Source organism: Sorghum bicolor, chromosome 5 (genome assembly GCF_000003195.3).
Source record: "Sorghum bicolor cultivar BTx623 chromosome 5, Sorghum_bicolor_NCBIv3, whole genome shotgun sequence".
NCBI lineage: Eukaryota > Viridiplantae > Streptophyta > Magnoliopsida > Poales > Poaceae > Sorghum > Sorghum bicolor.
In genome coordinates this window covers 69,687,174-69,707,346 of record NC_012874.2, presented here as the reverse complement: position 1 = coordinate 69,707,346, position 20,173 = coordinate 69,687,174, and the positions used below count along the sequence as shown (strand labels likewise).

Sequence of the window (20,173 nt, the reverse complement as noted above, 5' to 3'; positions counted from 1 at the left end):
TGGCGTCCGTATAAATAGAGTAGCGGATCTCTCTGGAAGCCGTGTACAACTTGGGCTGCAAGTCTTTAACTCCTTGGGCTGGGCCCAATTGAATTGACGGCCCAGGTATGGATGAGCCCAGGCCCAAGGAGCCCAACATATCGTGCTGTTCTCAAGAAAGTGAAACTATTCTCTCCGTCGTGCAATATATATAACCAATATAACACGTTCTTGAATAAAAAAATATAACACATTCTAACATTCAAAATTTGTCTCAAATATAAGGCATTCTAAAAGCCAAAAACCAGTTTTGCATTTAAAACTTTTTATTTATCAAACAATCACCACTAATCTTGTTGATGATGGCGTCTTATTTGAAAATAAAGTGATGGCACACGCATCTAATAGTATTAGTTTGGTACTATAAATATTAATACTTTTTTCTAGAAATTCAGTCAAAGTTTTAAAAGTTTTTACTTAGGACAACTATATAAGTTTTAGCTTTCAGGGACAGAGAGAGTGTATTAGAGGACGGATGGAGTAATTACTTTTTAGTGAAACCACTTTTTTATAACCAATTTAGTGAAACCACTCTTTTCTTATAACCAATTTAGTGAAACCACTTGTGATAACTAAAAAGGGCAGTTTAGGATACTCCAGCTTCTCTTAACCATTAAAACTCTATACAGGATGATAATCAAATCTCTACCCAAGGGGACTAAGGAGAGGTGTTTGAAGCCAGGGGAATCAAATCTTTTATACTAAGTATGTTATATATTAAGCATTTGTCTTTTAATATTATTTTTATTGTGGCTATATACGAGATTTAACTTACCGGACTCATATGCGTTGTGTATTTGATTTTGTTCTAATCGGGTGCTACAGATTGGGACATGGTGCTAACGACCAAGCTGCTCCAACTACAATATATTATCTCACCGGTGTTGTCGCCATTGTAGTTATTTTTTCAAGGAGCCTAAAATTAGTGTGAAGCAGACAAGATCCAGCGTAATTGGTGTACGAGTAGTTCAAGGAGCCTAAAATTAGTGTGAAGCAGACAAGATCCAGCGTAATTGGTGTACGAGTAGTTCACATGCGCTCTGACTGCTTGCGGAATGATGGAATTTCATGAAAATTTACTGCATACATATCATTTTCAGAACTCAGAAGAGACTTTGAACACACTTGGCAAAAAAGTGCTTTTACCATTAGTAATCATTATCTATAACTCTTATAAAGCTAAACCCACTAGATGAATTCTTTCTTCATGCTAGGTGTCCACATCATTCCCCACTAAGTGACTCACTAAATCTTTTATCTCTTTATGCAGAGTGTCCACATCATTCCCCACTAAGTCTATGTCATTCTATATTAATTATAAAAAATAATCATGTCATCTATATCATATGAAATACTTTAAATCTTTAATATATTTACATACAAGTCATGTACATACACTATTTGTACATAATAGACTAAATATCATATAGTAATGCTATGTATATAATTATTTATTTTTAAAAAAATCACGCAGCAACGCGCGCGGGAAATTCAGCTAGTATCATTACATGCTAAATGCACAATTGAAACTGAAACTAATATTGAAAATGCACATCCTGCTCAAGATCTGTTGCTGCTGGTCGCTCTAGTCCTGGCCTGGCAGTGGCCTCGTGCCATCAGCCCATCATGCACATTCTCTAGCTACGTTTTCTTCCAGAGATCTTTCCACTTTCAGGACTTCATGGAAACCATGGCAAGAGAAGGGTACTGCAGAAATTTTCCACTTTCAGGACTGCATGGAAACCAATATCGTGGCAAAAGAAGGGCATTGCAGAGATCTTTCAGTCTCAGGACTGCATGGAAACCAATATCATGGCAAGAGAAGGGCATTGCAGACTTGCAGTATATCCCTGTGTTCCAATGTCCCGCACTCAGATTTAGCTGTCAGAAAGCTCAGCTCCGCTGTGTCAAACTGCCCAGTATTTTGCAAAGATAACAAAGCAACAATAATAGCTTCAAGTAGCCCTGATAAATTCATATGAATTTTAAAAAAAAAACTGAAAAAGGAAAGAACCATTTGAACTCTCAAGAAAACCATTTATTGGAATCATTGGCTACCATCAGCAGCAGTGCAGATAGGCAGAGGCTTCCGGGAGCATAAATCCGTGATGCGGCAGCATCCAGTAGGCAGGGAGAGCCACAGAAGAGGGGTTGAACTCCCAACACCTATGGCATAGTTCAGAGGTAGTAGCTCATATATTTTTTGATGAAAGAGTAGTTCATATGTTGGAGGACATTTGCGTTAAACTACAGAGTTATCATACTAGACATTAAAAAACAGAGTAGTTCATATACATTCAATAAACCAGGAGAGAGATTCACACTGAAAATATGTTTAGATTAACCATAACTGCATTCTAGTGGCCTTGTTTTCAAACTATTTAACACAAAAACTTTTACAAATTCATCCTGTTGGAAGCAAGAGCACCAGAACACAATAAACATATCTGTAGAACTGTAACATTCTCACGATAATACATTTCTAAAAGCATCAAACTCCCATAGTGACATCTTATTACCACAATGAACTGAAAAAACAAACACTACAAGAAGAAAGCAACAGGCAAATGCTAGTTCAAACAATAGAAGTTCATGTGTTTTACATGTGAGCAAATCCATCCAGCCAGTATATATGACGCATACATATGCACTATAAATGGTTGTCAAAAAAATATGCACACGGTGACACCGAACACAGATAACTTTACCTGGTAATAATGAACTTCACACTAACAGGACAGAATTTGTAAGATAGTATCTTCAAAGTTAACAATTTTGTCCAGAGAGTTTCTTCAAAGTTTAAACAAAGCAGACCTAGTATCATGGCCAGTAAATCAGATAGAGCAGGAGAGACGGATATAATCACTCAAACAAAATTACACGTCACATCAAGATGGGTCAGCAAATTAGTAGCTAGCTGGTTGAAGGCCGTATAATATAACCGAGGCAGGGCCTGACATGGGTAAAGCAATTCGCCAAACAGCTCGCGTGCGCGTGGTCGAGGCTGAGGGCCTACCACCGTCTCGCGCTGCAGCTGTTCGACGAATTGCTTCCCAGGACAGGCCAGCTCCGGAACCGGAAGCATCGGTCGCTCTCGCGGCGGGGACATGCGTGTCCACGGCGGCGCCGGATACGGGATCTGGATCGGTGGGATTTGTCGGCGAGACAAAAGCTCAACCACCGGACGGTGGCGGCGGCGGCGGCTGCGGAGAGGAATGGAATTGTGGTTTAGGTTAGGTTAGGGTTACGGAGTGGTGTTGCGTCGGTATATATATATATATATAGAAGAAGAGGAGCAACGGGATCTGGCTGGGTGGGCCCACTGCTGCCCCGCTTGGGCCGTGGGCCGGAAGTGTTGAACTCTTTGGGCTGGGCCGGATCTCTGGCGGGCGACCTCGCACCGTCGCAACTAGGCACCAGTACTACTGCGGGCCGGGCAAGGCCATCTCCAACTCCAAGCGTCTCGCTGGCCTGTGACATGGAACGGAGTCGCTTGGTTGAGATGTTAAAGTTTAATATATTGTCCTTTTGTTTTATTTAGTGATTAATGTTTAATTATGAACTAACTAAATTTAAAAGTTTCATCAATAATCTATATTTAGTACATACATGTATCTAAATATTTGATGTGATAGGTGTCAATAATCTATATTTAGTACACGCATCTTTAATCAAAATTTTGAACTATAATATTATAAACTTTGTAGAGCAAGGTTCAAAACTCAAACGCAAAATTCAACTGATATAAAGCCAACAAAACTGTCAATAGATTTATATTTTGTATTGTCTGTTAGATTTTCTTTTGGTGAGCTGTCTTCTTTTTTATTGGCGAAAAATCTGACAAATTTGTTGGTGTCAAATAAGAAAAAAAAAAACAAAGCACAGGAAAATTCTCCTTTTATGTTGCAATCCGGTGTCTGCCATTATAAAAAGATACATAAATGAAGTATAAAAGAGATATGACCTCCAAACTGATCCAATTCATGACCAACAGATTACAGGGCCCAAGGCAGCAGGAGACCTGGAGATGTTCAAAGAAACAAGAATCTTGCTTCCCAGACCAGAGAACCTGATATTTGGAAACTAAACAAGGCCTGAGGGAAAATGAGCTTCCTGTCAGGATCTGCGACCAGGAGCGCCACCAAGGCTCTTGCAGGAAATCAGAGCAGTGAAAACATCAATATTGACTGATACAAAACTGGTCTGACAGTACATACACACCGGTTATTGCCAACAACAAACAGATGCTGCAGAGACCCTAACCAAAATTTTCTATTTCAGGGTGTTGCCATGCTACAGTACGAGCATCACCCTGAAGGTTATGGTATTTGTACAGTGTCATCCATGGTTGCCTCTTCAGCGAACCTGGATGGCATGTAACAAGCTTCCCCCAAGTTACCAAAACCAGATATGCTATGAATGTGTGCGCACCATTTCAGCAGCCCTGAGGTAAGCTGGATGCTGAGGTGTAGGAAGCACAAATTTGTGGCACCTTAACATCAGAACAACCTCCTGCATGGTAGGCCGGTTTGCAGGGTTCTCTTCCACACACAGCAGTGCTATCTGGATGCACCTTAGTACCTCCATCCTTTCAGATTCATCGCCTGGGGGAGAATCGACAAACTTAATCAATCCGCCTGCTCTCCATAACTTCCACGCCTGAGGTGAGGGAACAAAAATAAAATAAAAATGGCATCATAGATTGCCATTTTAGTGGAAGTTAGTGGTGCAATTAACTAAAAGGTCCATGCTGGATTTTTGTTATTGAAAATGTAGAGATAGTTTGGAAGTTCTACGCACCCTCTTATTCAGAAATCCATGATCACCTCCAGATTCTCCACTTGCAAGAGAAAAGCACCTGTGACCACTTATTATCTCGAGAAGCAATGCTCCAAAGCCATACACATCAGACTTGACGGAGAAAACACGTCTTTCCTGACATTCGGGAGCAGTAAAACCACTACAACAGGGAAACAGAAATGTAAGTTCTCAAAAAATGAGAAGGAAAGAGCCTCTTGTGCTGGCCTATCACAATCGTGATAACAATCTGACAACGTCTTACATTGAGCCCACTATGCGGTCAGCAAACTCTTCATCTACTCCCGGATTATATGTTCTAGATAAGCCAAAATCAGAAATCTTGGGCTTCATGTTGGTATCCAAGAGAATGTTACTTGGCTTTAAATCTCCATGTATAATATGTAGTCCACAAAGCTTATGAAGATAAAGCATCCCTTCAGCTATTCCTTTAATTATCTGAAAGCGCGTAGGCCAGTCCAGATGCAACCTGCTTGTCCTTGCACCTAAGCACAGAATGTTTACTCTAGTGAGCTCACTATAGCACATTATATTTTGTATAAAATTGAGATGAGCTAAAAAATAGAGAACACATGCCAAAGATGAAGGAGTCAAGGCTTCCATTTGGCATATATTCATAGACCAAAATCCTCTTTCTTTCCTGCGTAGTGTCACCCAGAAGCTTAATTATATTGGTATGCTGAAGCCTTGGAAGAAAGCAAATCTCATTTTGAAATTCATAATCTTGGACATCCAGTTGATTAGGTGAAGAAGGTAACTCGAAACATCTTTTGACAGCAACCTCAAGTCCATCATGTAGTTGACCCTGAATGCAAACATAATATTCAAATGATGATCAATATTTTTGCACAAACTCTTTGGGTTACTCAATGAAGAGTTCTAGTGTTTTTTTTTTCTCAAACGTACATGAGAGCTGCATATCATTTGATTATGAAGAGAGCGTACCAAAGAGTACAATACTGCACCCACACACCTACAATGCACCCCACCACACCTTTCTATAGTGATGAAAGAGTTTCATTGTGGCACCTAATAAAGAGTTTGATTACATGATAGTGGAGTTTTTAATCAAATGTAAAATTGCAGTGCTATTTGATATTTATGTTATGACCTTTTCCACTTTATTGCAAATTAGCACAGTTGAAATATAATAGAAAATTATAGAAGACACCTCAATAGCAGTGCTGCAGCGGGATGACCGTATCAAAGTCTAGAAGGCCAAACTTATATCCGTAAGTGATGACCATATCAAAGTGTAGGGGGGCAAACTTATATCCATAATTTAATATGACACCTTTTTGACTTTTCAATGTTTTTAGGTTGATATATGATCGTATGTATTTAGTTGAAATCTGATACCACTTTGGTGACTGACTTTCTTTGTCATATATTCATCAATGAAGTAGATGAAAGAAATTCATCTGAAAAATTTAGTCATGCTATTTACATGTATCCAAATTATATATTGTACCTATTACCTTGGTCAAAATTCAATGAGAGTTTGTTAAATGCATTCTAGGGCGTCATTTCGTATACCCTGTTTCGGCATGTGTTGGGGTGTTGGGGACACCTACCTTGTAAACACAGCCAAAGCTACCTTTGCCAATTAGATTCCTGTCAGAGAAATTGTTTGTAGCATCAACCAACTGGGACAAACTGAACTTAAGTGCCTCTGTTATGACAGGAGAAAGATCTTTGAGACCCTTAAAATCAATCTATTTGGCACTCCAAAACTCTGCTACTTTCCACGAGCATACTGATGTAGTTTCTGATCACCATTTCTCTATTTAATGGGCCATACCTGCGCAATTCAATTGGAGGGAGCACCTTTTAACTTGACCGTACACTTCAGTCCTGCCACTAACAAGGTGAGTAGATTCTATCATGCTATCTAAGGTAGAAGAAAAAAATGTTATGCTTGAATCTTACATATCAGTATAAAAAAGGTTCAAAATTCTAGATTGTGTACAGGACTTTTCACAAAACTCTCTCTCTAAAGTAGAAAACCACTTAACAAAACCATGTAGACAGATTCTTGTGGTAGTGTGCAAGAACATAACCAAATAACTATGAATGATGAAAGCACAAGGGCGCCCAAATGTTAAGCCAACAAATGGGGTTATTTTGTGAAGTCACCGGAATGTGCAACAAAAATTAGGCAGGGAAATATGTTGTTAACATTTTTGGAACTTATCCATTATGTATTTTGAGCATATACATATAGATTGACACCATTGTCTAAAAATTTAAATGAGACTCAAATCTCTCTGTTTTTTTTTACCTGACATCGGGCACGGGTCAGGTTCGAGCTAGCCAAAAAAGTATGGGCACACTTAAATAAATGCACATTCTAACCTGGTGTCACAAGACGAGCAACCTGCAAGCAGTCTTGGCACATCTCTTACAACCTGAAAGAATAAAAAGGTGTCTGAGCACCAAGAATCTGGAAAGAGGATGTTTCTCAAAATAAATTATTTTGTGACATGGATAATTTGAATCCTCCTATACTACTGCATGATCTTCATTAGAAGTCTACAAAAATGAGAAAAAATTACCATGTAAATGTGGTCATGCCATATTTATACAAAAAAAAATTATATATCTTGCCAATTACCATACCTGTGAGCATGGAGGCCGTATGATTTCAAGAATTTTGTCCAACCGGTCTGTGGTGTCGATGTGGCTGATGAGTGGGAAAACTTGGAGACACGAGTTCATCCTATTCTGCAGAATACGGAACTGATCTGCCTGCTTCTTCCCTGTGAAGAGGTGGTATACATAGTTGTTGTTTTGGCAGGATGTGACAAGCATGTAAGCCTCACGAAGAATCTCTTCAAGATTGTTAAGACCGTTCCTAGTCTCTGGATGTTCCATCATCTCTGGAGTCTGCAGCTTTTTCAGGAGGTCACCGATTATCTGCACATGGTGGACAAGCTGCTGGCAGGTCTTCTTGTTATGGCGAACAGTCTGAGCTGCCTGCACAATCATGATGACAAGCTTGACGGTATCAACCCCTGCAAGCTTTGCGATGTCCATTTTCTCTCGGCTTTACTGGTTGCTTCTGCTACAGAGTTATCATCCAAATAGAACAAGAACAATCTTTTTGCAAAAAGCTCTGGCGAACTAGGTAGGTAGATGAAACAAGCTCTGACGAAGCAAGGTAGATGGCAACAACCATTGTCTAATGGTGGCTAGTCCCGTGAAAGACAGAGAAAAGCAATAATGTCGTCATGTACACCAGTCATGGACAGGTAAGTAGAGTGGTCATACGCGTAGCAGCAGTTGTCGGCAACAGGTCCCACATGGGCAAGATTTTCCAACTTCCATACTACTACGGTGACCCTTTCGGAACTAGTATACAAACCATGGATACATCCGCGGTGGGAGTGTGAGTGACACTGCACTCGAAAGTGAGTGTGTTTTGACTCATTCAATGATGGTACAATTACCTGAATATCTTACATGCAATGCAACTTGGATGTTTGATACCTGAGAGACCTTGTCTTTGATCCTTGCTGCATGAACTGTCCTTTCTGAACCAAGCCTGCGTGGCATTTCCACGAACACCTTGTGCTCGCCCTGCACGCACACGGATGATTGTGATGAACACCGCCGGAAAACCCCCACAAAATCTTCAGGATCAGATAGTTGGGCCCGCAACAGACAGCGGAAAGACATGACAGAAAATCTTCCCTTTCCTCGATTTCCATGGAGAAGGAGCTCTGCGGCGATGGCAAGAGGAGTCAACGCCTGACAGCTGGCTGACACGTCCCGCTCAACCTCTCCAGGTGCCGTGCCGACGCCGACGCCGATCCGTTACCGGAGAAGAGACGGGACGCTTCCCAGCATTTCCACGAACAACTTGGTCACAGTCTCACAGAGTTAGAGGAGCGCGCCTTCCGCTCTACCGCCTTTCCGTGGTTCCCGGAATGACCGGATCCCATCGTGGGGACCTGCTCGTCGTGGCTGCCTGAGCCTGACTGGCGAGCTCACGCCCTGGATCGCTACGGTGCGGCGCGACCAAGGGAACTGCTTGCACGGTGGCTGCTCCTGCTCGCCGGACGCCGCGCGGCGAGACGGCGAGGTCCGTTCGGCTGGCACCTGCGACTTTGAACAGTCAACACGAGCCCAACAGAATATTTTTTTTGCCTTTTTGAGAGGAGCCCAGGACAAGCCCACTAGGCCGATAAATTGTGGGCTGGAAGGGAGCGAGAGTTTATTGGCCCAGACACAGTCCGCCATCCAGCTGGCACGAGCATGACCAATGAGTGATTTTCTAAAAAAAAAAAAAACTGCTCAAGAATGAATTTTTAGTAAATCAGATTTTTGTATTTTTAAATGCACATAAATTTTTTTAAAAAATATTTGGATGCTTTTGAAAATTATTTTAGAATTAATTTTATAAAATCTAATTGACCTTCTAAACTATTTACGAAAGTACTACTTTACCTCACTTGTGTCTAATGTGATGCCTTGTAAGATGCTGTCATGGTTCCATATCACCTAAAACTGTTTAGAGGGCTAAACCGGACGGTTTTAGAGTCTAAAAATCTGAATGTAGGCAATAGTTGAAGCAAGAACTTCTACAGATTTTTTTTATACTTTTTTTCTGCAGATTTTTCTGTACCCATTAACTGATAAGCTCATGATGCCCATAAATAGTGGGCTGAAATGGAGTGCTGAGTTGAAAGAAGGAAACAAATTGGAACGAAGTTTATAGACCCAAACACAGTCCAGCGCCCACATCCAGCGCGCATGGGCAATGAGTTCATGTGTAAAATCACCCCTTTTATCAGTATTACTACTATTAATTTTCGACCTCAATGGTCCATGAAAACTCCGGCCTAGATAGGTTCAGGCCAACCCTGGATGTCGTAATGCCTAGATCCTCTATTGTCTTGTTTCTGAATCCGCCATGATCAGATTGAAGGTTGTACCTTCAATGGTTGAAAACCTAAGTAGGGCCATCCATGCTCTCTAACTGAGTGCTTCATGCATTTGTATATATGTACTTAGCTCGAATTCACATGCAAAACATGTAGCTGTTACAAAAACAAAGATAATGGAAAAAGGTATTAATTAGATCTTTAGAAGAGTCTCTTGTATATATGTCATCCGGTGTCTGACACTCTACAAATGAAGGGAAAAAAAGGTGACAGACCCTGAATTAAAGTTTTTTTAGTAAATAGGAGGGGCAAAGCCCCTACTGACATTGATTAAAAAAAAAGACTGCAAAGGGCAACCATCAGTTACAGATTACAAAGTGGATGAGAAAGGGCCTACAAAATTCAGGAAACAAAAAAGGAAGCGAAGAAAATGCTCCACACCGTGAATAGGAACCAAGCTAAGCTAGATTTGCAATCCATTGGTTGATCAGTGGAGAAAACTCTGCTTTGCTCTTAGCAGCAAAAGCCCAAACTCTTTTCTGAAGTTTTCCTTTGCCCTGAAGTAAAGTTTCAAAAAAGTGCATACGAACCACCGAGTAAAAACTGGGCTCTGTTAGTGCCTTTCTAATTAGCACACATCAGCAGCAGCTAGTGCGTTAAACAACCTTCTCCTAAGTTCCTAATCAGTGGATGCATGGCCCCACTTAATGCACTTTGGCTTTAAACAATCATGTCATGTACGTTCTCTCGAGAACACGCGCTTGTTCAGGAGAGCCAATACAAATGTCATTTCCAGCTGATATAAACTGATATAAACAATCATGTCATATACAGGAATTTTCTCAAGCTGATATAAACTGAATGTGAATGGTTGGGGGGGCAATACAAATGGGTGGTCTCTATCATTTCCAGTTCCTTCGATCTCCTATATTATTACTGTACTGCTATTAAAATGCAGTTAGTAGGATTAGATCTTGTTTAGTTTCATCCAAAATCCAAAAACTTTTCAAGATTCTTCATCACATCGAATCTTGCGACACATGCATGAAATATTAAATATAGATAAAAAAAGTAACTAATTATATAATTTGTCTGTAATTTGCGAGACGAATCTTTTGAACTTAGTTAGTCCATAATTGAATAATATTTATCAAATAAAAACAAAGATGTTACAACATCGAAATCAAAAAAAAATCTAAACAAGGCCTAGTTCATGCTGGCTCATCACCCTCCTGCCCCCCGGCCCCACTGAATCTGCAACAGCAAAATGCTGTACAACTCCCCTGTGATTCAGCAACCAACCAACCAACCAACCAATAATTGAGCTCACGTCAAACGTTTGCTCTGGATCACGGAGTTCAGCAGCAAGTCTTTGGCTAGCTACTCCTGAAAGAGATGCAATTGTAGGCGAGTTGGAGACAAATGATGAAATGTGTTTGCAGGCAGGAGACGGCAGTGCACATACAAGTATTGCTGAGGTTGAGGGCCCCTGCATGTTTGACGCTGTGGATGTACATGCTCCTACGTTCTAGATACTCCTATGGGTCATAACAACAGGGGGTCAACTCATATCATACGTAAAGGAGCGTCAGCAAATTGAAGGTTTATCTGAACTTAAATATATATTTCATGGCGGAGGTTCAGAGAAATTCAGGTCTGTTGGGACGCGTCTAGTAGATGCATTTGGAACGCTGCTTTAGGATTCATTAGCACTTTCGTGCCACAAACAGAAATCCGTTTATATATACCGGGCTGTGTTTAGTTACTCAACAAAATTTTTATGGAACACTAGCATTTTTATTTGTATTTGATAAATATTGTTCAATCATAGACTAACTAGGCTCAAAAGATTTGTCTTGCAAATTACAGACCAACTGTGTAATTAGTTTTTAATTTCGTTTATATTTAATACTCCATGTATGTATCTAAAGATTCGATGTGACAGGAAATCTTGAAAAATTTTAGATTTTGGGAGGAAGTAAACAAGGCCCTAGTGAACCTTTTAACTTTGTTTTGCTAAGAGCTTTTCATTTCACAATCAATAATGCTCTGATTCGAGTGTATTACTACTATCTTCTTTGAAAAAAAAAGTCTCGTTTGTTAGAGTCGTGCCACAAACAGTGCATGAACAGCCCCTGCGCGGTCTCCATTTTAGGTTGTCTCTAAACTCATTTGAGAACCCAAGTCTAAAATAGGTCTCCAACACAATACCTATAGCCTCCAACAGAGTATCCATACAGAAGACTCATTTTGGGTATCAAGAGAGGCATAACCCAAATTTGGGTATCATCTCTTCTCAAGACCCATTTGCAGAGATTGTTGTCTTTTAGGTCTTGTTGTTGGAGAAGACTTGTCGGCGTCTATACTCGGGGTCTAGACACTAACGAGTAATAAGTCTGCGTGTCCTCCTAAACCCGAATGGTGATGCAAAGGAAACACAGGGAGTTATACTGGTTCGGGCTATGAATGCCCTACGTCCAGTGAGAGAGTCAGTGTTTGTATTGCCTTGCACCCGAGAGTGCTTGTAGTAGGGGTGTACAAGCTGGTTGCGAGAGAGGGCTAGGTCCCAAGTCTCGGCTTTGAAAAATAGACAGAGTGATATTCACTACTCAGATGTGGAGTGCTATCTGTGGCTTGAGTGTGTGTGTTGCCGTGAGCTGATCCCTTGTCGGGTGTTCTATGATCTCTAAGGGGTACCCTGCCTCCCCTTTTATAGCCGCAAGGGGTGGCAGGGTTTTTACATGTGTTAGTTTGTAAATTGTTTCTGGTAGAAGGTGGAGTTGCAGTGCCGATCATGTGGAGATCGGCCACCTCGTCCTTAAGGCATGGTTGACGGCGTGGTCGTCTTCTGTAGAGCGTTGCCGAGCCCTGTTTGGATCGTGGAGGTCGGATCGAGGATATTGCAGCGTGTCCTGCGATAGTGGGGAAATGACAGTCCAGATATATGGTTACAATAGCTGGGATTAACCCTCCCATACCTCCCTTCATTGTAGGGTGAAGTCCCACAGTGAAAGAGGTAAGGTGCCACAGTGACTGGAGTAGTTGGAATAGTAGCTGTCATGCCCTGCTGCAACGTGGGAGACGTGGTGCGCGTCACATCCGGGGTACGACCACCGTGTGTTGGAAGCTTGATTCCGAGACTGAGGTTCGGGCGAGGCGATGATTGCGCCCGAGCCTAGGGGGGGTCGGGCGAGACGGAACTTGAGTCCGAGCCCAAGAGGTTGGGCGAGACGGAGACCGTGCCCGAGCCCAAGGGGTCGGGCGAGACGGAGCTTGCGCCCGAGCCCGGGAAGTTTGAGCGTTTGCCTAATTCCTTTTTGCGATTTTTTATCGCCTTAATTTGGGTATCCCATTTTATGGTACCCAACAAGACTAAAAATAGGTATAGAAGTATAGAACCTTTTACCTGTAGCGCTATCCAAAGGACAAATGGGTCTTGTATTTTGGATGACGATTGTTGGAGATAGTCTTATTCGCGTTATTTGCATCTCCGGATCCACAGACTGGTGTATAGTTATTTTGTTATGTTTAGCAAAGAAAATGAGTTTTCTTTTTAAAAAATGGAAAAAGGAGTTCGTTTAGTTTTTGAGTGAGCAAAAATGAGCATTCTCAAATATATGTGGGAAAAACACCAATGTGCAGCATATACCTGGTATCTTTATTCTTGCTATTATTAACTAGAAATCTTAGTGGAGCCTCCACGTTAATTTTTATGAGATACACTAAAATAAGATAAATTCTAGGATTTTCACGTAAATCTTCATAAGATGTGCTACAAATTCTTGAAAAGAAACATAAATACATGGCTACCAATTTTGTATACTGTAATTACCATTGATAATAATAATTGGCAATAATTTATAATAATTGTGTATAAGTAGGTCAGTTTTAATGGAGTTTCATGCACATTAAATATACTGATGTGGCGTTGTAGTAATAAAGAAAGAGATAATAAGAGTTTTATAGAAGTAGAGAGACATAAAACTTTAATACATTGTTTATAAAATATGAATATATTGGAAACTAAACTTTCGGGATGGTCTTAGGTGGCATGGCTTGCAAACTTCAAGGAGGAAGCTGCTCCTCAACCCCACCGCACAGGAGATTCAGATAGAGAGTCAGTCTCCTCGATCCCACCGTACATACAGTTATACTCTCGAGTATAAACATGCTACGTCATCGAGTCGTCGCGCGTGACATCTCGCTACAAAACAATCATCACACTGACCAATGCAACAGCGACAAGCTGGCATACATCACACTCGCCCCGCTCGTGTGCATTTTCCTACACTACGCTCCCGTGATGCACGTAACGTCAGTATAGCGTACGTGACGCCCGCGCCGCACCGCCCAGTCCGTGCATTTTTTTTTTTTTATATAGCGGCACGTCTCGAACCTCTCTGTAGACACTGCATCTCGCCTACCGCACGTACATACACGACGACACCATCACGCTCCAGACGCTTCTGTGTTTCAAAAAGAAGAAAAAAAAAAAAGGGCCCGCCACCTTCGTCCTCACCGCTCCCACTCGCGCCTATATATATCGCCATGGAACCTCCTCCGTCCTTCTCAGCGAGCTTGGGCAGCCAGCTAGCATAGACCCCCTCTGATCGTTCTTGACCATCGCGTCGTTGCCCAATGGCGCCGCCGCCTAACGAGTCCAAGCCCACGCCCAAGGTGGCCGCCACGGCCGTGCCCAAACTCGCCACCACTACCACCAGCCCGTCGTCGTCGTCATCCGCGTCGTCGCCATGCATCTTCTCGCTGCGGGACGGCGAGCTCACCGTCGGCGTCGGCAAGGGCGCCGCGGCCGCGCTGCTCACGGGCGTGCCGGGGAACGTCACGCTGACCCCGTTCGCGGAGGCCTTCGACCCCACCACCACCACCTCGTCGTCGTCGGACGCGCCGCGGGAGCTGGCCAGTCAGGCCGCCGGGAACGCGAGGCGGGGCGCGTTCCTGGGCTTCACGCTGCCGTCTCCGGCGAGCCGCGCGCCGTGCCGCGTCGGGAGCCTGCCTGGCCCGCGGCGGTTCCTCAGCGTGTTCCGGTTCAAGACGTGGTGGAGCACGGCGTGGGCGGGGCGGCGAGGCCGGGACCTCCAGATGGAGACGCAGTGGGTGCTCCTCGAGGTCCCCGAGCTCGCCGGCGCCGGCGGCCCAGGGTACGTCTTCGTCTTGCCTCTCGTGCAGGGGAGCTTCCGGTCGGCCATCTTCCCTGGGGAGGAGGAGGACGGCGTCGTCCTCTGCGCCGAGAGCGGCTCTGCCGCCGTGACGGCCACCGATTTCCGCCGCATCGCCTACGTGCACGCCGGCGATGACCCCTACAGGGTCATGCAGGAGGCTTACCTCGCCGCCAGGGTGCACCTCGGCACGTTCAGGTGGGTACAAAATTTCCGGCCCTTGATTTCGCGATCGGACGGCTGTGATTAACTCTGGACTTGGAACGCGCCCCGCGCCCGCGCCGCAGGTTGGTCCAGGAGAAGGCGTTGCCGGCGATGGCGGACCGGTTCGGGTGGTGCACGTGGGACGCCTTCTACCTCACCGTCGACCCGGTGGGGGTGTGGCAGGGCGTGTCGGAGTTCGCCGACGCCGGCGTGCCGCCGCGGTTCCTCATCATCGACGACGGCTGGCAGAGCGTGAACCGCGACGACGACGACCCGCCGCACGAGGACGCGCGGGGGCTCGTCCTCGGCGGCGACCAGATGACGGCGCGCCTCTACCGCTTCGACGAGTGCGCGCGCTTCCGTGGGTACAGGGAGGGCGCCCTGATCCGCCGCCCGCCGGAGCTTTTCTACGATACGACCATGTCCAAGGCCGTCGTGCGCAAGGCCGCGGAGATCGAGAACGCCGGGAAGGCGAAGAAGAAGGCGGCGCAGGGCGGCGCCACCGATCTCTCGAGCTTTGACGCCAGGATCGCGCAGCGGCGGCGAGAGCTCGACCAGCTGCTCGTGCAGAGGGACGCCATGCTCGCGAAGCTCGGCGACGACGACGGGAGCACCGGCGATGGCGAGGTGGGGTTGAAGGCGTTCCTGAAGGACATGAGGCGCAGGTTCCCGGAGCTGGACGACGTGTACGTGTGGCAGGCGCTGTGCGGCGGGTGGGGCGGGGTGCGCCCCGGCGCGACGCACCTGGACGCGCGCGTCGTGCCGGCGCGGCCGTCGCCGGGGCTGGCCGGCACCATGGAGGACCTCGCCGTGGACCGCATCGTCGAGGGCGGGATCGGGCTGGTGCGTCCGGACCAGGCCGGCGACCTCTACGAGTCCATGCACTCGTACCTCGCCGGCGCGGGCGTCACCGGCGTCAAAGTCGACGTCGTGCACACGCTGGAGTACGTGTGCGAGGACCACGGCGGGCGCGTGGAGCTCGCCAAGGCGTACTACGACGGGCTCTCCAAGTCCGTCGCCAAGAACTTCGCCGGGACGGGCATCATCGCCAGCATGCAGCAGTGCAACGACTTCTTCTTCCTCGGGACACGGCAGGTGGCCATGGGCCGCGCCGGCGACGACTTCTGGTTCGAGGACCCCAACGGCGACCCCATGGGCGTGTTCTGGCTGCAGGGCGCGCACATGGTGAACTGCGCCTACAACAGCCTGTGGATGGGGCAGTTCATCCGGCCGGACTGGGACATGTTCCAGTCCGACCATGCCTGCGCCGCCTTCCACGCCGCCTCCAGGGCCATCTCCGGCGGCCCCGTCTACGTCAGCGACTCCCTCGGCGGCCATGACTTCGCCCTGCTCAGGAGGCTCGTCTTCCCCGATGGCACCGTGCCCAGGTGCCTGCACTATGCTCTGCCCACTAGAGACTGCCTCTTCAAGAATCCGCTCTTTGATCAGCAGACTGTCCTCAAGATTTGGAACCTGAACAAGGTCAGTTTTTTTTTTTAATGTACCCTACCATCTGTTACTGTATTGCTCGTTGCTCGCAGATGGTTGTCATTCATCGCCAATAGTTGATCAAAGTATTTCCAAATATCTCGATCAGTTACTAATTGCGATGAAAATCTAATAGGGATGGGGTGGTATCTACTGCTGTCAACTTTTATTGCATTTCACATAGACTTGTCAGTTACCTACCATGCTTTCAGTTTCAGAGACTTAACTAAGATATTTGATTGTTTGTGTAAAACTTAAATGTCTCCTTCAGTTCTTGAATTGTTGGTCTTGACTACTAGGATCCCATGCATGTGGCATATGCAATACCATCAGAATTCTGAAACTGTCCAAATTAATTTTTGCAGTTTGGAGGGGTGATTGGGGCATTCAACTGCCAGGGAGCAGGGTGGGACCCCGTGGAGCACCGCGTCCGAGGCTACTCACACTGCTACAAGCCGGTCTCCGGCGAAGTCCGGCCTGCCGACGTTGAGTGGAGCCAGCGGGAAGACACATCCGCCATGGCGAAAGCTGCATCATACGCAGTCTACCGATGCCAAACCGAGGAGCTCCTCCTGATGACACCAAGTTCAGAACCCATCCAGTTCACCCTCCAGCCATCCTCCTTTGAGCTCTTCACATTTGCTCCGGTCACAACCATCGGCGGCGCTGGTGCCGCCAAAGCGCGCTTTGCGCCGATCGGGCTGGTTGACTTGCTGAACTGTGGCGGCGCCATTCTTGAGGTTGAGCACGGCAGTGGAGGCGAGGTGAGGATGAAGGTGAAAGGGGGAGGACGGCTACTGGTGTACTCTGACGTGGCACCGAAGAAGAGCCTGGTGGATGGATGTGAGGCTGGATTTGAATGGGAAAATGGCGGGAAGCTGATGGTCGACGTGACGTGGAAGGAGGAGAAGGGTGGTGTCTCTGATGTGGTCCTCTGTTTCTAGGAGAAGAGCGATGCCGTGCTGTTAGGCTCATGGAAGCAACAATGCTTGCAAGTTGCAGCTGTTAATTCTTTTCCACCTTTTGTCTTCCTGATTTTGTATATGGTGTGAGTGTGATAAACTTAGTTTATTATTCGTGATGTGTGGAATTCTGTACTGTTTCAAAAAAAAATAAGTGAATTTAATTTGAAGAAATTTTGTAACAGCTTTGCTCGGCAATGGGAACGTTCTAGTATACCTGGATATTGTTCATAGTTGTAGTGGTCAGGGCCGGAAGTTTCTCCTTATTCTAGAAGGAAACTAGCAGTGGTCAACGAAACCAAGTAGATAAAAATGGTTTATAGTTTAAAATTGCTCAGTTTCCTTCACTCGAGAAGAACTATGGTCCCAAATAATCATAAACCAAGTAGACGTGAGATAAAAAAAAACCGCATTCCCTGTGACTTGCATCTTGTCCAAATTTGACCATATTATTCTAATTTTATCCAAAAGCCTATCCACTAGAGATCTCTTATGGTAGCACTGGAGCTTACCACCTAAGTTCTCCAAATGGTCACAGAGAAATTAACCATTGATGTGCTCGAAGCTCTGTTGCTCCTCTCCCGTGAGCGCTAGATAGCTCTAATGCGTTCTATCTTTCTGTGCACATAGTTAAACACCCTTTCTAGAATTAAACTCCGGTACACTACCAGAGCTTCCCGGTGCGCTCTAGAGATCTCCTCTTAGGCCATCAGTACTCTCCAGCGTCCCTGATCGGAGAGATCTATTAAGCCATGGTCCTCTATGTAGAAGGGTTAAACCCTTATCTTTACTCTCCAGTGCACCAAAAGAGCTCAGTCATCTCTTTGAAAACTCTAGCATGCCTCTGATTACTGACATGTGTCCCAACCTTAGAGCCTAAGCTTTGGTGGTTGAACTTTGGTGCCCACGGAGAGTCAGGCCTCACATAGAAGTATAGAACACTCTCATTGTACAACATTGTGCAGGGCCATGTGCTTTAAACTCTAGTGGACGCTTTTTTCGGTGAGTGTAAAAACTCTCCATTAAGCACTCTTCTCAAACCTTTTTCATCAAGATGCAAGCGGGGCGCGCCTATCCGCAAGCCCGCTTTGCCCGCCCCGCAAAAATCCCCTTTTAGACAATGCAAATAGCCCGCTATGCTATTGCGGTTTAAAGCAGGCCAACCTGCTAAGTCCAATGGACATTAGCAGGACCTGCAAACACCTGCTAGGACCCACAAATCCTCTTTGTTCACGCTTCGACGCTGGATGTCGCGACGACCTCCCGCCTGGCCTCGCTCTCCACATCTCGGTGGACGCGTCACGGTTCCCCTACACGCACCCACACGGACTCCCCTCGACCCTTGGTCATCCGTGTCGTGCACTCGTGCACATCGTCAGGGAGCTCGTCTCCGCGCTTAAGCAGGACTGCAGGTTCGACTCCTACTATGCAGACTCCACAAGTACGGACCACCACGAGCACTTTATCGCAGGCGCGTGATAAGACTCCGTGGCGCAAAACGCATAGCATGGCTTCTTTCTGGGCTACGACGGTGGCGGCGATGGCATCGTCATCAGTTGGACGCTCGCACGTCGCGTCGCACCGTGCGTTCAGCTCATACGTCCTCAGGTACGCCGTACCTCTACGCCGGGTCAGGCTTAATTTCATAGGTGTCTGTTTTTTCTTCATGCTTGCGGGTCCTGCTAGGCCTAGCAGGTTTTACCGCCAAGCCCAGTGGGTATTTTGCGGCTAGCATGTTTAAGCTGGTGGACATCCACATAATCTGTAAATTAGCGTTGCGGCTAGTGCGGCAGCTTGCAGGACGTCTGCAGAGCAGCCCGCTTGCATGATGACTTTTTTCAAATGGCTAACTCCTTAGGGTCTGCCAAAGGATGATGGACACCCTAGCACTGTTTAGCATTTTCAAAACATTTTTTAAAGGTTTTTCACCCATGTATCAAATCACCGCTTTGTACCTAAATGCAACACAAGTTAGATCTCATGAGTGACACTAGATAACTGTTATGTAAAACACTTCTGACCCTTTTGATACTACGACTATCTATCCTAAACATGGGCAATCCACTTCTCTAAACACCTAGGTTGGTGAAATGAAATGTCCTTATTTGACACCTTTGCTCCAACTCGGGTTTATCACAACACAACCTATGTGATGCTTTGTTTTTGACAAATAGAATTTTGTCACTAAATCTTCACGAAATTGTTCTTTATCACAAATATCATTCCTACAGTGATGAAAGTTGTTTGTCATGTATGTTCACATCCCTACTGGTGATATCTCTAAAATAAAGTGAAGGATATAGCATTCTTATGCCATTTTATTTCAAATAAAGTCCATACTATGTTATTTCATTTCACGCTATAAGTATTATCTATAATTCCCCTACGCCCTCACTGATATTTTTTTTAAGGTGGTACTAAACCAAACCAACTATGCCACACATGGCCATAGGTATTTACTTTCACCCACCTTAAGGTGCTATTGAAATCTTACATGTATAGCTAAGGGTTCGATAAGATCATGTGTCTAAGGTATGGTGGACACTCCTACATGTAAGAATGTTATCATTCCTACATGTGCATTCCCTTTTCCTAGATT

General features: G+C 45.3%; 2 protein-coding genes and 1 long non-coding RNA gene across 4 annotated transcripts; 2 read left to right on the top strand and 1 right to left on the bottom strand.

Moving 5' to 3' along the window:
* On the top strand, positions 668–1,141 carry LOC110435494. Its single transcript, XR_002453204.1, has 2 exons — positions 668–744; positions 865–1,141. It is a non-coding gene; the product is annotated as an uncharacterized LOC110435494 (long non-coding RNA).
* LOC8082083 (cysteine-rich receptor-like protein kinase 15) lies at positions 3,987–8,962 on the bottom strand. Of its 2 annotated transcripts, none has more exons than XM_021461855.1 (8): positions 7,477–8,962; positions 7,213–7,265; positions 6,659–6,717; positions 6,432–6,529; positions 5,434–5,662; positions 5,102–5,342; positions 4,840–4,999; positions 3,987–4,698 (listed from the first exon to the last, which is right to left on the bottom strand). In XM_021461855.1, exons 1-8 carry the CDS (start codon positions 7,891–7,893, stop codon positions 4,453–4,455), a joined length of 1,503 nt encoding a protein of 500 aa, XP_021317530.1. In that variant the 5' UTR covers positions 7,894–8,962; the 3' UTR covers positions 3,987–4,452. The 2 variants fall into 2 exon arrangements, with proteins under 2 accessions (XP_021317530.1, XP_021317531.1); XM_021461856.1 differs by having other exon boundaries at positions 6,659–6,711.
* Positions 14,022–17,773, top strand: LOC8070214 (stachyose synthase). Its single transcript, XM_002451193.2, has 3 exons — positions 14,022–15,118; positions 15,208–16,606; positions 16,978–17,773. The coding sequence occupies exons 1-3, from the start codon at positions 14,382–14,384 to the stop codon at positions 17,554–17,556; spliced, it is 2,715 nt and encodes a 904-aa protein (XP_002451238.1). The 5' UTR covers positions 14,022–14,381; the 3' UTR covers positions 17,557–17,773.

What these genes read in the sequence shown, in the direction of transcription:
- LOC8082083 (XM_021461855.1), bottom strand. Translation starts at nt 7,893, where the DNA reads ATGGACATCGCAAAGCTTGCAGGGGTTGATACCGTCAAGCTTGTCATC. An exon ending in TGCTCGTCTTGTGACACCAG is followed by an intron (nt 6,718 to 7,212) that starts GTTAGAATGTGC and finishes TCACCTTGTTAG; the next exon opens with TGGCAGGACTGAAGTGTACG. An exon ending in CCTTGACTCCTTCATCTTTG is followed by an intron (nt 5,343 to 5,433) that starts GCATGTGTTCTC and finishes TTCTGTGCTTAG; the next exon opens with GTGCAAGGACAAGCAGGTTG.
- LOC8070214 (XM_002451193.2), top strand. Translation starts at nt 14,382, where the DNA reads ATGGCGCCGCCGCCTAACGAGTCCAAGCCCACGCCCAAGGTGGCCGCC. An exon ending in GTGCACCTCGGCACGTTCAG is followed by an intron (nt 15,119 to 15,207) that starts GTGGGTACAAAA and finishes CCCGCGCCGCAG; the next exon opens with GTTGGTCCAGGAGAAGGCGT. An exon ending in AGATTTGGAACCTGAACAAG is followed by an intron (nt 16,607 to 16,977) that starts GTCAGTTTTTTT and finishes TAATTTTTGCAG; the next exon opens with TTTGGAGGGGTGATTGGGGC.